This window comes from Lemur catta, chromosome 7 (assembly GCF_020740605.2).
Source record: "Lemur catta isolate mLemCat1 chromosome 7, mLemCat1.pri, whole genome shotgun sequence".
In the NCBI taxonomy this organism is placed as follows: Eukaryota; Metazoa; Chordata; class Mammalia; order Primates; family Lemuridae; genus Lemur; species Lemur catta.
This window is the reverse complement of record NC_059134.1, coordinates 99,199,157-99,214,424: the sequence shown is the minus strand read 5'-3', so window position 1 is coordinate 99,214,424 and position 15,268 is coordinate 99,199,157. Positions and strand designations below refer to the sequence as shown.

The window sequence follows — 15,268 nt, the reverse complement described above, 5'->3', positions numbered from 1 at the left end:
CAGCCACCCCCACAAGCCCCAGCAAGCTGAGAGCCTGAAGTTGAACCCCTTCGGAGGAGACAGCCACCATGGCTCCTCTGGCCTTGAACTGCCCACCAAAGCCCCACCTGGTCTGGCAGCTCGGCCAGCAGCCAGGCCTGCAGGGACGTACCCATCAGCGTCTACCAGGTCCTCCTCGGTGCGCAGGCTCAGCACGTACAGTGTGGACATGGACACCACACTGGGAGTCACAGAAAAGGGTCACCGTTAGAGCTGAAGCCACCATCCAGTGCCCCCTCTCCAGGCCAGGCCTGTGGTCCTTGGCCGTAGCACTGGGCTCCCAAGTGATGCCTGCAAATGGGTGCCCCCGGCCCTGGGGGTGGGAGACAGAACAAGGCCCACCTTCCCCAAGACCTCAGCCACTTGAGCTCCCAAACTACATCCTCCTCTTCCCCCAGGCCTGGGCCCATGAGCAGCTGACCCCACTGGGTAGCTCAACTCTTGGAGTCAGCCACCCCCAGGGCCTGGGGGACAAGTCACCTGAAAGCCATGACCACCACCAGGGCGATGATGGTTCCCTGCAGGAAGCGCTGGCTGATGCAGGCCTGGTCTGGGACCACGGACGATGCCTAAGGACCAAGAGGAAAAGAAGAAGACACAGAAGAGGGCCATGGCCTTACCTGCCATGGCTCTGCGGGAAGTGGGATGCTAAGGGCTACACCGTCTCCCAGGGGCAGAGGGAGAGGAAGGAGAAAGTGGCGGCTGGGAGGGCCACAGGGTCGGGAGGAGAGAGGGGAAGCACCGGAGTCAGTGTGGCCGGAGAGGTGCAAGCTGGGGGCGGGCCATGAGGGATGGGAAGCCCGGGTCCAACCTGCCTCCCCTCCCTGCCCACCCTCACCTTGCTGGCCATCTTGGGGGGCCTCTTCTTGTGGGGGACACTGCCCGCCCGGCTGAACTGGCTCCCTGCGTGACTGCAGCAAGAGTACCAGGGTCAGGGGTGCTCTGGGAAGGGGGGTCTTGCCCTCCCCCACCCAACCCCCCCACCTGAAGGCGCCCGAGCTGCCGGTGGACTTGAGGCTGTCGAGTCGCCGCAGTTTGGCCAGCTTGTGGCTCCAGCGCTCCAGCTCATCAATGCGTGTCTCCAGGTTGTCCGTCAGCTTGCACAGCTCCTTCACGGCACCCACGTTCTCCATGAAGATGCGCTCCTGCCACGGGCCATGGGCCAGTGCTGAGGGCATGGTCAACGCCGGGAGCCCCAGGCTGCCGGCCACCGGACAGCAGGAGGGGAGCCCCTCTATCTACGGCTGCATGGAGGCCCTAAAGCCTCCCTACCTGGGCCCCTCCTCCCAAAGCTCCCGTGCCTGCCTCCAAACAGCATCTGCACCTACGTGCACCTTTGCCCAGGCTGTCCCACCTGCCTGAACGGCCCTCCCACCCCCTGCCAGAATTCTCTGTGCTCAGAGGCTCCCCAAGCCTAAAGGCACCAGCCCTCAGATCTGCCCCCTCTAATGACAATGGCATCTCAGGCTTCAGCATGTCACTGTTCAGTTGAGGTGGAAACATATCACGTGCCTCCTTGGGTGCCCAGCCTCTTGCCAGGTAGGTTGCAAACATCACCCCCACAACAAGCCACATGGTTAAGCCCTGAGATAACCAATGGAGTGTCTCAGCACTTCTATCATTGCCCTCATTTCACCTGGGGTGGGGGGAGGCCATGAACCTCGGCGAGGTTCCTCTTGCCCTTGGTCACAGCCTCCAGTGGCCAAATCCCCACCCACGCACCCTGTTCTCTGTCGGGTGGGGACGGGGCCCTGGAGGCAGCATGAGAGGACACAGGGCTGCTCTGGCCTCGCTATGGAGGACATGAGCCCCCCCAGCTGGCCCACCCCTCGCCCAGCTCCCTCCAGTGCCCCACCCGCAAACCTTGTTCACCACCAGGAAGTTCTCTATGGTTTTCCCGTTGGCAAAGACCATGTCTCCAGTGTCCTTCACAGCTTCAGGTAGGATCTCCTTCACCTCCTGAGCGATGACACCTGGTGAGGGACAAGCCCAGGATGTGTGTGTGGAGCTGGGATGCTGCTTCACAGCTCTCTAATGTGAAGAGGGGCAGGATTGGGGAGGATGACGTTCTAGGGCCTAGAGATTTGAATTCCAAGGAGCCCTGGAGCAAGGGGCTCCCATGGACAAGTGTTCACAGGGTCACAATTCCAGGGCTCAAGGTGTAGGGTTCCCAGGCTGGGGTGGGGCAGGTTCCTGGCAGTGAGGATCCCAGGGAAAGGGGGCAGGGTTCCCAGAGGTTGAAGGCAGGATTCACCTAGGGGGCCCCAATTCTCAGACTTCCAGTGTCCAGGGGTGAAGTTGCAGGGACCTGGGAGGCCCAATTTTCCAGGGGCTAAGGGACGGGTCTTCTAGAGGGCAGGATCCCCAGAGGCGGAGTTGCAGGAGTCGAGAGGAGGGGCTTCCGGGAGTGTGATTTCCAACAGACGGGGGCGAGGTCACGGAGGCCTGAAGTTACTGGGCTCCCGGACCCCAGTGCGTGCCAGGTCGGTCCCTACCCGTCTCCGGTGCAGCCGCCTCGATGCCCGCGCTGGCTGCGAACTCGGGCTTGTATCTGTAGCGCACCAGCCGCATGCGCGAGATCCTCTTCAGCTGCTCCGTGGTGTCCACCTGCCGGGGACCAGGGCCGAGACTGAGCCCCTTCCCTCCCGCGGCCGTGCACAGCAGGCCCCCGAGCCCAGGACGGCAGCAGGAGGCTGCAGTGTGCGGGGCAGACCCAGCTACCCGGGTTGCAAGATCGAGATCCAGGGTCGGCCCCGGCAGCCCCGCCCCTCCACCTGGCCCCGCCCCTCTGCCGGACCCCGCCCGCCAGCCTCCGGTCCCGCCCCTAGCCCCGCCCCGCTTGTAGCCCAGCTCTCCCCGCCCCCACCTCCTGCACGTGCTCCTTGGCCCGTAGGTCCGAGGGGTGCATGAGCGAGCCCATGACCTTCACGTTGCCGTGCACAACCAGCGCCTCGTCCGGCCGGTCTGTGTTGATGCCCACGCGGCCGTGGTGGAAGACTGTGTCGGGTACCTGCGCCCGCTGCCACAGCACGTCGCTGTCGCTCTCAAACTGGCCTGGGTTGGAGGCCTACCGCGAGTTCGGGCTGGATCAGTCCTGGGGCATAGGGAACCTGCAGGGTCCTGGGATTGGGGGAAACCCCACAGCCGCCCCTTCTGGTCCAGCCAGGCTTCTCACCCCACCATGCCCAACTGAAACTGTCCCTCCCATTGTGACAATTTTTAGTCACTTGTGAGATCCCAGAAGCTACCAGGTTTTGTCCACCTCCATGCTTTACTGTGAAGCAGACGCTGCAGCCCAGAGAGGGTGGAAGCCTTGCCCAAGGCCACACAGCCAGTGCCCAGCAGGATCAGCACTCCGGCTGCTGACTCCCCAGCATCCTGGTATTTCTCCTGGGTGCTGCTTCTCCCAGCTCTGGGGAAGACTCTACCCACTAGGGGGAGGTGGCCCTCACCCGCACAATGATGCGCTCTGAGATCTGGGCGGCCAGCGTGTAGTTCTGGTTCTGTGCGTGGGCCTGGAGGGCCACCACCAGCATGAAGTACCTGGGACACACAAGAGTCTCAGAGGTACCCAGGGTCCTGCCCCCAGCCACCCCTCGGGCCAGGTGCAGGGTGGACACACGAGTGCACCCCATCCTACAGAGGACCCGAGTCTCCACTAGGGGGCAGAAAGCCCCCAGGGCTCTCAGCTAGGAGGCCATAGAGCTGTTTCTTAACCCAGAGGTTAGGCTTCTGCCTTCCTGCCCTTAAGTCAATTAAGGGCTCCGAATCTCAGGTCCCTCCCCTGTGAAATGGGCCAGTCTGTGGGACTCTGTGCCTGACACGCTACACGGGGTGGTGTCTTCCTGGCCCTCCTCCTCGGAATGGAGGGCCCCGGGCAGGGGTCCTCTGCTCACCTCTGGTCAGGGTTGGGCTTGCCCTTCTTGCGCATGTTGTTGGCGGTGGTCTCACTGAAGTGTAGCCGCCCCACGGTCACCTTCGTGACCTGCTCAGGGGGCAGATTGACCCTGCAGAAGAGGGACAGGGTGCTCAGGGGACAGGGAGGGAGGCTGCCAAGAGCCAGGCCACAGAGGGGCACCCAGGCCAGCGCATGTAGGAGGTGGACGCCGTGGGCACCTGCCTGGTCCCCTCTGTTCCCAAGCCAGCTCCAGGATGGGCTCTTCCAGGTACCCCCACCCCACCCCACCGCCTGCAGGATCAGACACTCACGTGACGGGGTTGAAGGGCCGCTTGCTTCGGTCTGACTGCGACTGCTCGATGTTAATGGACTGGTTCAGGGCCTCCAGCTGGCGGGAAGTAGAGCCCAATGGCACCGCAGGACGGAGGGACGGACGCTCCCCACCGCCCCCTCCTTCACCTTCTCAGCCCAGGCCCGGCCCAGCTGGAGCTCACGACGAAATGCAGCACCCTGCCCTCAGCTTCACTCGCCACCAGCCCAGGTGCCTTCTCCTACATAACTGCACACCCCACGCGCACCCCGCTCCCGCTCAGCCCCTCGCAGCACTCCACTCCTCCGCTCCGACGGGGACGCACACACATCACCCCCCATGCACACACACCCCTTCCAACCACACCCACACACTCCCCCACCTGTGTGTGCGCACTCAGCCACCACCCTCCCTCACATGCGCACCCACCCACACCCACGCCACTCAGTCCCCGCAGTGGTGGCTGATTTGTGCCTGTGAGCCCCCTGGGGTTGTGGCCAGGTTGGCTTCACGTCGTGAGTGAGCCTGGCTGGCATGTTGGCATGGCTCAGCCAGTGCGTGTGGAAGGGTGCAGGGGACAAGGGTGTGGGAGAGGGTCTGGGAACTGAGTTGCAATGGGCCTCAGGGCAGGTGTCCCTGAGGAGGGTGCCATTGTGGAGGGAGCAGGAAAGGAGGGGTGGGGCATTGGGAGGGCGCCCACGGCAAAGGGAGCCGCAGGAGGGAGGGCAGGGGCTGTGAGTGGGCACAAGAGCTCTGTGCCAATGGCAGGGCTGGATCCCCAAGGCCCTGTGGGCCCAGCTTAGAAGCTGGGGCTCTGCTGGGAGGATGCCAGGGACCTTGGAAGGATGAGGAGTGCCGTGGCCACCTGCGTCTCAGGTGGAGCATGAGTTAGGGGCCAGAGTGGAAGCTGCTGCGGACATTCAAGTGAGAAGGTGGTGACTAGGGCAGGAGAGAGGCAGAGGAGGAGAGGAAGGGACCAGGTGGAGGGACCTTCCAGGGCCACAACAGGGCCAGGTGTATGATGAGGTGGGGGTTATGGCTTGGGTAACCAAGCCTAAGGTAACCATTCCCTAAGGAGGGGGGAGTTTGCAGGGAGTTTATTTGGGGCCCTGGAGCTGAGACAGCTGATAGAGGGGTCAGGAGACGGGTCTTGGCAGCGGATGCAGACTTGGGGGTCACACGGTAGAGCAAGAAACAGGGAACAAGAGGGTGAGAGAAGGCTGAGTGGTCTGCCTGGGGCAGGCATGGGGAGAAAGGGCGGTTGGATTTAGCCGTGCGGAGTGTCCCCCCGCCACACACACACCGCGTCTTGGGGTCTTTCAAGGCTCCGAGCCCTCCTGGCCTCCCCTCCTTCTGAGCCCCAACCTGCCTTCACTCCGTGCAGCTTCAGGTAGAAGCAGTCGAGGGGCTTGAGGCCTTCGGGCGTCTTGACGTACTTGGGCTCGCCCAGCATGCCGACGTACACCGTCACCTGGAAGTGGTTCTTCTTCTGGCACACGAAGGCATCGTCGCCCACCGAGAAGTTGAAGCCCTTGTCAGCGTCCACGCGGTAGGTGAGCATGGGCCTGGGAGCAGGTGAGGCACTCACCTTGGGGCCCCGAGCCAGTTCCTCCCACCTGCCTGGGTTCCAGAGCAATTTCCTGTCCCGAACCCGGGATCCGCACACCACCAGCGGGGCTGGCCCCACTTCTCAGAAATGGAAACTGAGTCCCCAAGAGGATCCGAGCACAGATCCACTAACTCCTCAGCCAGTATCCTTTCCTCTACTTCCTGCCTGGGGCGACCACCCTGCCCTGGTAATGGGGGACGCAGGGCAAGACCCTTGAGGCCCACCAGACGGGAGGGAACTGCTGAGGAGGGGCTTGACAGCCCCTCACCACACTTGGCTCCTTCCCAGAAGGCTGCCTGGAGCCCCCTCCCTGGCGGGAGATGGGGTGAGAGGGGCCGCGTCTGCAGAGGCTCAGGGTGCCTGACAGCTGGTTGCCCTGGAAACGGTGGAACCAGGTGCCGGCTCTGCCGCAGGCCCAACTGCTGCCCACCGGCTTGCTCAAGCCCGGGGCACCTCTAGACTCCCTCACGCTCAGCCCCAGTTTGCCCCTCTGTTGCTGGGGACAGTGTCCCAAGCCCGGCCCGTTGGGGACCTCTAGGTGGCAGGAAAGAGGGCAATTGTTGACTCATGGCTAGCCCACCATCACCCGGGTGCCCAGGCACGGGGGTGGTCACAGGAGTGCCCTTGCCTGCCGGGGGAAGCCGGCCAGGGAGAATGCTTCTGAGCCAGTGGGAAGAGGCCTTTGGGCCTGGCTGATGTCTCCGGAAGGCCTGGGCTCATCCCCTCTTCCCCGCCGGGACTCTGCCCACCTGCAGGACCTAGCAAAGCACCCAGGAAGTACCTAGGCCACCCTGGGTGCTGCAGCTGCCAGCTTCCTCACTTTGGGGCCTGGGGTGGCAGGCATGGCCCAAGGACTATGGAGGTCAGAGTAGGTGGGTTCTTCCATGCTGGGGGTTCCTGATAGGACCTCATGGGATCCCGCCCCCCATCTCCAGCCCTGGGAACTTCCAGCTAGGAATCCCACAAAGCCTGGGGTGCCCAACTCCGGGACGCTGGTCTCAGCCACTGTTCTTGTGAGAAGGCAAGTCCCAGCCACCTGGCCCGTGCCTGGCAATGTCCACAATGGGATGAGGGGAGTCGCCTTTACCCTGTCCGCTGGCCTTCTGGGGGAGTGGTCCCCACAGGGCTCCTGACCCGGGGCCTGGGCAGCTGAAGCCACGTGGGTGTTGAGGGAGAGCTAGAAATGCCCAGGCAGCCTCTGACCCGTCCTCCCCACCCCTCTGCCCTCCCTCCAGGGCTGGCCCTGCTGACACTCAGCTTCCGGCTACCTTCCTGGAATGCAGGAGGAGGAGGGGAAAGAGGAGCCAGGAAACACCCATCCGCCCACTTCTCCCTGACTTGGTTCCCAGCCCGCCCTGGCAGGCACCACCTTCTCAGGGAGCCTGGGGCTGGCCTAGGTCAGGCCCGAGAGCCAGGCCCAGCTCTTCCCTGAGCCTGTTTGCCCTTCTGGGGCCATCCTGTACCCAGTGTGCTCCCAGGCCCTGCTCTAGGGCCTCGATGGGGTCCTGGGCTGGGGCGTCTCAAGATGGGGTGGCCAGGATGAGCGGGGAGTGGCGCAGATCACTCACAGCTCCTTGTAGTTGGCGTCGTACAGGGTCGCCCACTTGTTCTGCTGATGGGGCTGCCACTTGATGGACTGGTAGTTGGGGTCCAGGTAGGAACCACTGAGGCTATCGTTGTCCTGTAGGAGGCCTGGAGGGAGGGAACGCCCACGTGGGCCCTGGGCCCTGGGCCCTACTCCCCAACTAGAAGGGTTGGCCAGCCATATACCTGGGGAGGGTGCACCTGGTGGGTGCCAAGGCGGTGTCTGGACCCGGGCGATGCTGAGGGGCAAAGAGCCGGGCCCCGGTGAGAGTGGGCCCTGGGGAGGCCAGGGTGGGGACGGGGCTCGAGCAGGGTGCGGGGGAAGGGCTGTCACAGTCCCGGGCTCCTGTTTGATCATTCCATTCAGCATCTGGGCATTGAGGGTGCTGGGGGGTGACTCGGAGTGCTTCCTCTTCTTGGAGGGGTGTGTGGGGAGCCTGGGGGGACAGAGGTGTGTGCCGTGGGGGCTGGCCCTCTCTGAGCCCCTCCCACTGGGCAGGGCCCACCCCTCTCCCCTCTCCACCCTGTTTGGGCAGGAGATGCCCAGCCCAGAGGACGTCTCCTGCAGGAAGCCCTTGGGCTTTGCCCCCTTGGTGCTCCCCTCATGGCTCAGCATTGGCATTCTCTGTTCCATCACTCAATGAGTTAGTTGGTCCCTTCCTTCGGTGGCACTCTCAGTGTCACTCTTTACAGTGGAGCTCTATGGAGAGTGGCTCCCAGGCCACAAGGCCATGGAAGGAGAGCTTCCTGGGGCAGGGAGTTTGGGGGCCTCTCCTTCTGGTTTACAAAATGTCCTGACAGAAGAATCCTCCCTTGGACTACATCTCTCATGAAATCCCCATACACAGAACAGAGAAAAGGACAATTGTGCAGGTGAAGTCAGAGTGGGGACCTTGGATCCAGGCCCAGAACCTCCTCGGAAACCCGAGGACTCCGCGAGATGCCCAGAAAGTCACTGGTGTCTGGGTAAGAGCACAGCCCCAGGCCTGAGTCCTGGCTCTGCCCTTCCTAGTTCATGACCTGGGCAGACCATTTCCTCCTCTCAGAGCCTCAGTTTACCTACGTACCCACCAAATAAGGTAGTTGTGAGCAATTGCCCTGGCTGTAGTCCCCCAAGATACTCTGGACACGTGTGTATGAATATGTTGCCCCTCAACCTGCTCTGCAGAGCCTTCTGCCCTCCCGGGGTTCAGCCCCATCCCTATGTCCATCCCTGGCCTGCCTGCCGCTGCCCTGATGCCCCCAAACTATATTTCCACCCTTGGGGGGCGGCTGCCCAAGTCTTACTCAGCTCCGTGTTGCTGCAGCAGCTGGTGCAGCATCTGGGACTGCTGGGTGTGGTGGAGATCGGTGGGCACCAGCCCCTGCCCCATGGCAGCATAGGGGGGGATCGGGGGCTCGGCCTTCATGTACAGCTCCCGCTGCAGGACAGGGTAGTGAGGTGGGGGCGGCGGGGGTGGCGGGGGGCCTGGCAGGTGGGCTGCAGGTGGGGGTGGGTGCTCCAGGCGGGAGGACACTCCCACGTGGCACAGGGTCTCAGGGGTTATCGTGCGCAGAAGGTGGGGGTCTGCAGGAAGATGGGGGTGAGCGTCAGAGACTGACCTTACTCAGGTTCCCCGGCACCGGCCTCCCCTACCAGGGTCTCCTGCTTCCAGCTCCTCCTGAGCCAAGCCAGAGCCTACCCAGGAGTCTGGCTGGGCTGGTGGCCCAGGAGGGGGTTGGGCAGCCAGCCACTAGAGGCCTGGGCAGGGAAGCAAGACCTGGTCCAGGGGGTGGGCGGCCCTTCACCCCATCCTGGCCAGTTCCTTCCCCCAGGCTAGGCCCAGCTCCCTGGGGGGATCTCAACCAAATCCCAAGGTCCCCCAACTCCTCCCATGCCCGATCTTCCTCTGGGCCTCAGGAAGAAGTCTCCAGTGACCCCCCAGCCCAGTCCCTAACCAGTGCTCCCTCTCCTGGGCTCCCAGGGGCCAGCCCCCCAGCCTGAGGGGGGAGGCCCCAGCTCCCTTTGTTCCCCAGGAGGCATTCCAGGGATGTTTTTGGTAAGATAAACAGAACTCTTGACCCCTTTCAGGACTGCCTGTGGTGGTTCTGCTCTTGGCCACCGGGGGCTGCTCGACCCCCTCCAAGGTGAGGTGGGCCTGGCCTGCAAGGCCTGCGCTCGGGCTGCACCCACGGCCTTCCCCAGCCGTCCACTTACCGCTGAAGGGCACATCCATGATGGCGCAGGCGGGCAGGCGGGTGGCATTGCCGGCAGGGACACTAGCGCAGAGGCAGGGCCAGACTCCCCACCCGCCCGTGGGGAAACAATAGCCAGCGCCGGGGAGTATTTGACCAGCGATAATCTCGGCCCGTTGGGCAGCCGCTGGCCCCCTCCCTCCCTCCCCGATAAGGCCGCCCCAACCACTTGCCCGAACCCCAGAGGGGGAGGGCGGTGCCCGCTGGACTCACCATTCACCTGCTGTGGGGAGTAGGCCTCGGAGCCCGAGTCTGGGGGCGAGTCCGGCAGTGTGCTGGGGGAGCCAGAGGGAGGGCCAGGGTGACCAGCAGGGCTCTGCCTCTCGGCCGGGCAGCACCTCTGTGTGGTGGGGTCTCCTCACACCCACCGTTAGCGACATGTCTTTGTACCACCCACCTGGGGGTGCCTGGCAGGGCCTGGGGCTGAGTTGTGGGGGGGGGCTCCGGGTCCTGCCCAGGACCCCCCCAGACATACTGGACACTTGAGGGCCAGTTACTAGTGTCCCTCATGATGGCACAGGGATTCAAGGACTCCCGCCCCAGACCGAGGGGCTGGGCCTGCTCCTCTTCTCCTGCACCCACTGAAGCCCTGCAGCTTCCTGGAAATGTGAGGCCCTGGGGGCTGGGCCTGGGGAGGGTCAGTGGGTCACTGGGGAGGCTGCCCTGCCAGAGGCAGGTGTGGGCTGGGCAGAGGGCCAGCACCACCAGGCCTGGGTTTATTTTTTTCTTGCAGGTTTTATTTTATCAGTGGTTCAGGAAAAAGACAAACTCAACCCAAGAGGTCAACGCGTCCTGCATGAGCCCTGTGCTTGCCCAGCGAGGGGCGGCTGCAGCCACGCAGGGTCCATCTCCGTGGCCATCCCTGGTTTCTGCGTCTGGAAAGGCTCCCCACACCCTGCCCAGGGAGCTACCAGAGAGGCCACCACACTGTCACGGACACAGCCCTGGGGTGGTTCCAGAGTCCCAGTGTGCCCTGGACAAGCCACCCACCCACCCACCTTTGGGGTCTTGTGTATAGACCTAAAAAAAGATTCAAGAATATGGACCGTGCAGGTTTTGTGAGGATGACACAAAAATGTGGACAGGACTCAAACCCACACTCCTCCCGCCCCCTCCCTGCACTTCGCTGACAATGGCCTTGGTTTCTTTATGTGTCAAGGTCTTTCACACTCTCCATCCCTGCAGTCAAATGCCCCAAGTCCATAGGACTTTGTGTTCCTTCCTCGTACGTTCCTCTGGCTTCTCATTATTCCCCCCGTTTGGTGCTGTATTGATTAGTAACTCTCCCCCCAGCTGCAGGGGGAATGTCTGTCTTGATTATCACCTAGACCTTGTCCTGGGCCTAGGTCCTTCCCCTGTTAGCCTCAGTGCACCCCCAGAATCCCGGCCGCTGGTTCCTGGAGAAGGCTGAGCTCAGGCAAACAGCCATGTGATATGGTGGCGGCCACTTAGCAGGCACCTGTTGAATGTTAGTTTTCCTCCCTCGGCCCTCAGGGGGTCTGTGGCTTAGGGACAGCCTCACGGCCTCAAGCAGATGCCTGCCTTCTGCAGCAAAGTTCACGCTGGGCGCCCTGGACCTGCCCTCCACTACCGTCCCCCTATACGGCAGGGCACAGGAAACGCTCCCATCCACCCAGTACTTCCTCTGTGCACACCCCCACTTAACTTCCCGTGACAATCACCAGGGTAAGCATTTGGGGGTTCGCTTTGCAGATGAAGAAACTGAGGCCCTGATGGAGGTTGTGGGTTCCCAAGGCAGAAGGGGCTGGAGCCAGGCTTTCTGCACCTAGCACTTTATTATTCGTCCACCCAGAGATGGGGGCCCCTGCCCCGGGCTGGGCAACCCGGAGCTTTCTCCGAGCTGCCTGCCTCTCCCGTGAGTGTCTGCCCGGGGGCTGCCCTGGGTCAGGCCACTGGTGCGGGCTCCTCAGAAGGGGAAGGGCCTGGGAGGAAGAGGCCTGGTTGGGACGAGTCCTTGGCTCCGAAGGGCTTGTGTGGGTGGGGGACCTCATCAGCTAGATGCATGAGTGAGTAGGGGCCGGCATGGTGAAGGGTGTCTGGCTGCCCTGCGTGTGTGCACGCGTGTGCAGGTGTTCCGTGAAGGCAAACAGTCATGGCCTGCAGTCCTGCCCCTTCCCGTCCACTCTCCACACAGCTCTCAGAGATTCTTCCAGCACTTACGTCAGCCCTCATCACTCCCCTGCTTAGAACCCTCGTGGCTGCCCACTGCCCAGAACAAAGCCCATGAGTCCCTCCTCCCCTCTCCTCACCTACCCACGGGAGCCTATCACCCCGACCCTGCCCACTGCCAGGCTGGCAGCCAGCACCTCCCAGGCCACGGCCACGGCCCACACCCTGCCTGTCCCTGGGCCCCTGAACCCCCCACTCCCTGCCCTCACTCACCCTGGGGCATAGGGAGCCTTGGGCTCCGCCTTGATGGGGGGCCCAGAGCCCCCCAGGAAGGGCTTGGGAGCAGCACCCATGCCGTTGTTGTTGTTGCAGTTGAGCGGGGCGCCGTAGCTCGGGGGTGGGAGGGGACCATGGCGTCCCGGGGAGGGTCCACCCCCAGGGGGGCTCAGGTGGTGGACCCCGCTGGAGCCAGGGATCGCTGGCTGCCCGTGGGAGTAGGAGGCGGCATTGGCGGGTGCGGAGATGTCAGGGAAGCAGCTGCGGACAGAGGGGGAAGCTCAGCCCCAGCTAGGCCCCCAGGTCCCCGGGAGGCAGCCGCCCCCACCCCCATGGAGACTGCAGGGGAGTCAGCGGCTGGGAAAGGATGGGGAGCAGCTTCAGAGGTGGGACCACGCCAGACCCCGGGTCCTGCCCTCACACTTCCCAGGTGAGGCGTGGAGGCCAGAGGGGCTGGGGCCGGCCCCGGAGCAACTCACAGGTCGGAGGCGTCCTCCTTGCTGATGTATTCCTCCAGGATGCTGGTGTCTATGTTGGAGGGCTCCAGGGCACCGTTGATGTCGTGGCCTGCGGGGCAGGGGAGGTGAGCCAGGGAAGGGGTCTGGCTCCCTGCAGACCCTAGGCCTCTGTCCCCACCCAGGCTGGGCCCTCGAAAACATATGCCCCCAGCCCCTCCCCATCTGGGTATCCAGGTGGGGGTGGGTCCTCCACCCTCTACCACCTGACGCCCCTCCAGGAGCCCACAAGGCCACCTTGAGTCTCCAAGGAGGGGAGAGGCCCAGAGCATGGATCTGGGGCCACAGAAGCTGACCCTGCCCCACTGTGCCCCTTTCCAGCCATTCGAGTCCCTGCCCCTAATCTGTAAAGTGGGGTTACTGTCCCTTTGTCTCATGGGGTGCTGTGAGGAGCACACAGGTCTTTATGGAGTGGAGTGCCCAGTGGGTGCCCACTGGCCATGATGGCCGAAACCCAGCACGGACAGGCCTGCCCCGGCCTCCAGCGGTCAGTTCCAGATGGCCCAGCTGCAGCACGTGGGAGCACGAGGCCTAGCTGGGTGGGACCCCACATCCGGGGGACCCACGGGGCTGGGGGGGCCTCCTGCACCCCAGGCCCCAGCTGCAGGGGGGAGTGGGGATCAGGATTGAGAGGGCCCGGCCTCCCCCCATCTTCCAGAGGAGGCAGAGGCCCAGAGAGGCAAAGGCTGGCTCGGACCTCACAGCAGGGAACGATGGCTGTCAGCGCCCTGCTCCTCTGCCTGCCCGCCCTCCCCGGGCCCTCCCGCTGGCCCGGCCCCATGATGGGGAGGGGCTCACAGAGAAAGTTCGGCCCAGTGCTCTCGGGCACCATGAGGGGAGGCAGGGAGGAGGGGAGGCGCTGGCCTTTCCCTCCCAGGGTCACCTTGCGAGGGGAGCCAGAGGGCGGGGTGATAAGGGGGCTGACGTGGGAGATTCGTCAGCCCCGATAATGGAGGGCAGCCCCATCCACACTGCTAAGCTGGGCTGGCCAGACCCACTGAGGCAGGAGGGCCCCTCCCACAGGCCTCTGGAATCTGGGGTCTGTCCTCATGCCCCTTCCCTTTTTGAGACCTGGAACAGAGCTCATACAGGTCCAGAAACAAATTCTGGCACAGCCACTCCCTGCTCTGTGGCCTTGGGCAGGTCACATACCCTCTCTGAGCCTCAGTCTCCTTAGTAAAATGGGGACATGAACAGCTAACACTTCACAGGGCTGTTGTGAGTATAAACTGAGATAAGGTCTGAAAAGTGCCCGGCACATAGTGGGTGCTCAGCAAATGGAGTGGCTGTCCTCACTTCCCAGCCCCCAGAGCCCTGGGGTCCCTGGGAGCCCCCCGCCCAGGCCCCTCCCTGGCCCCGGCCGGCATTTCAAGAATGCTGAGCCCCGCTTAGGTGATTAATGAGCGGCTAAGCCCTCCGAGGAGTCACGCGCTGCCTGCGACAGGCCAGGGCCCTCCTGCTGCCCCCCACCCCCAGCTCACCAGCTGGGGACAAGGGACACCCACCAAGCACCACCAGTGGCTGGCCAGGGCCCCATGTGGCCAGGGCAAGAGGAGCTTTTCAAGCTGGAGTGACCAGCCTGCATGCCAAGGTTCCAGGACTCCTGCCTCTGCTCCAGCCCCGACCCTGTCCTGGTAACCACAGTTCCCATTTATTGAGCGCCTGCTGTGTGCCAGGCACTCTTTGAGCCAAGTGTGTTAATAGCCATAGGAGTTTATCACATCCAAGGCATCCTGCAGGCTCTTCACGTGCAGTGTGTCACTTAATCCTACCATCCCATGACGGTGACCATGACAGTGAGAGTGACAGTGATGGTGGCTCATACGGAGTAACTACCAGTGCTTTTCAACACATAATGGTGACGACGATGATGACAGTGACGGTGACCAGGGCTCACAGCAACTGAGTGCCTACCAGGCCCAGCCCTATTCTAAGTGCTTTTCACCCTGTGAACTTGGTGTCATTATCCCCATCCCCACTGTTCCAAGACAACACAGCAAGGAGGATTCAAACCCAGGTACAGGGGCCGACTTTAAGAGGTAAGGTGTGGCCGGTGGCTGCCTACCTTCCCCAGCCTACCTAGGCTATCCCACCTGATGTTCTGGAAGGTTCCTTGGGGAGGATCCAGCCCCGAAGTGGGGAAGGAGGGGGTACTGGAGCGTCACTCCCACCCTGGCTGCTGAAGCTGCAAGTTCCTGAGACTGAACTTGAAATCTACAGTGAGTGATGGGCTGATGCAGTCATGGCCTTGCTATTTATAACAGCCCAGCCCCCTCCTCTCTTTCTCCTCCTCCTCCCCCCGCCAGGAGCACTCCTAATCGCCCCTAATCCTCCTGCCCACCTCCCCCGGGATGGGGGCCTCAGGCAGAGGCACCCTGGGAGACCCTAACAAGAACCAGATGTGGTTGGGGGGAGGAGGGACCCTCCGTGCCAGGGGCCGAGGTGGACGGAGGACGGAGGAGGGAGGAGGGAGCCGATGGGGCAGGGTGGGGGTGGGCCAACGGGTGGGGGGAAGTTTGAGGGTTGGGGGCTTGGAAGGCCTCCTGAGGAACGCTGACCCCACACTGTCTTCTCCCTGGAGGCCCTGGAGGCCTGCCTTGACTTCTCCCCACCACGTCCAGACACCAGGCAGAGGCCCCGGCCTGCCCCACCAACCACATGGAGATTCCCAA

The 15,268-nt window shown here is 63.2% G+C and overlaps 1 protein-coding gene across 3 annotated transcripts in view; it reads right to left on the bottom strand.

Moving 5' to 3' along the window:
- Positions 1–15,268, bottom strand: part of MYRF (myelin regulatory factor) — a 33,076-nt gene that overhangs the window by 8,331 nt on the left and 9,477 nt on the right. For all 3 annotated transcript variants that reach the window (XM_045555834.1, XM_045555835.1, XM_045555836.1), the window contains exons 2-18: positions 12,561–12,648; positions 12,079–12,342; positions 9,889–9,950; positions 8,728–9,007; positions 7,627–7,877; positions 7,425–7,548; positions 5,617–5,812; positions 4,249–4,325; positions 3,936–4,046; positions 3,492–3,582; positions 2,906–3,106; positions 2,535–2,646; positions 1,903–2,012; positions 1,024–1,184; positions 878–950; positions 520–608; positions 152–220 (exon numbers count right to left, since the gene is read on the bottom strand). In XM_045555834.1, coding sequence (XP_045411790.1) covers positions 152–220; positions 520–608; positions 878–950; positions 1,024–1,184; positions 1,903–2,012; positions 2,535–2,646; positions 2,906–3,106; positions 3,492–3,582; positions 3,936–4,046; positions 4,249–4,325; positions 5,617–5,812; positions 7,425–7,548; positions 7,627–7,877; positions 8,728–9,007; positions 9,889–9,950; positions 12,079–12,342; positions 12,561–12,648 — 2,359 coding nt within the window. The remainder of the gene's footprint in view (positions 1–151; positions 221–519; positions 609–877; positions 951–1,023; positions 1,185–1,902; positions 2,013–2,534; positions 2,647–2,905; positions 3,107–3,491; positions 3,583–3,935; positions 4,047–4,248; positions 4,326–5,616; positions 5,813–7,424; positions 7,549–7,626; positions 7,878–8,727; positions 9,008–9,888; positions 9,951–12,078; positions 12,343–12,560; positions 12,649–15,268) is intronic.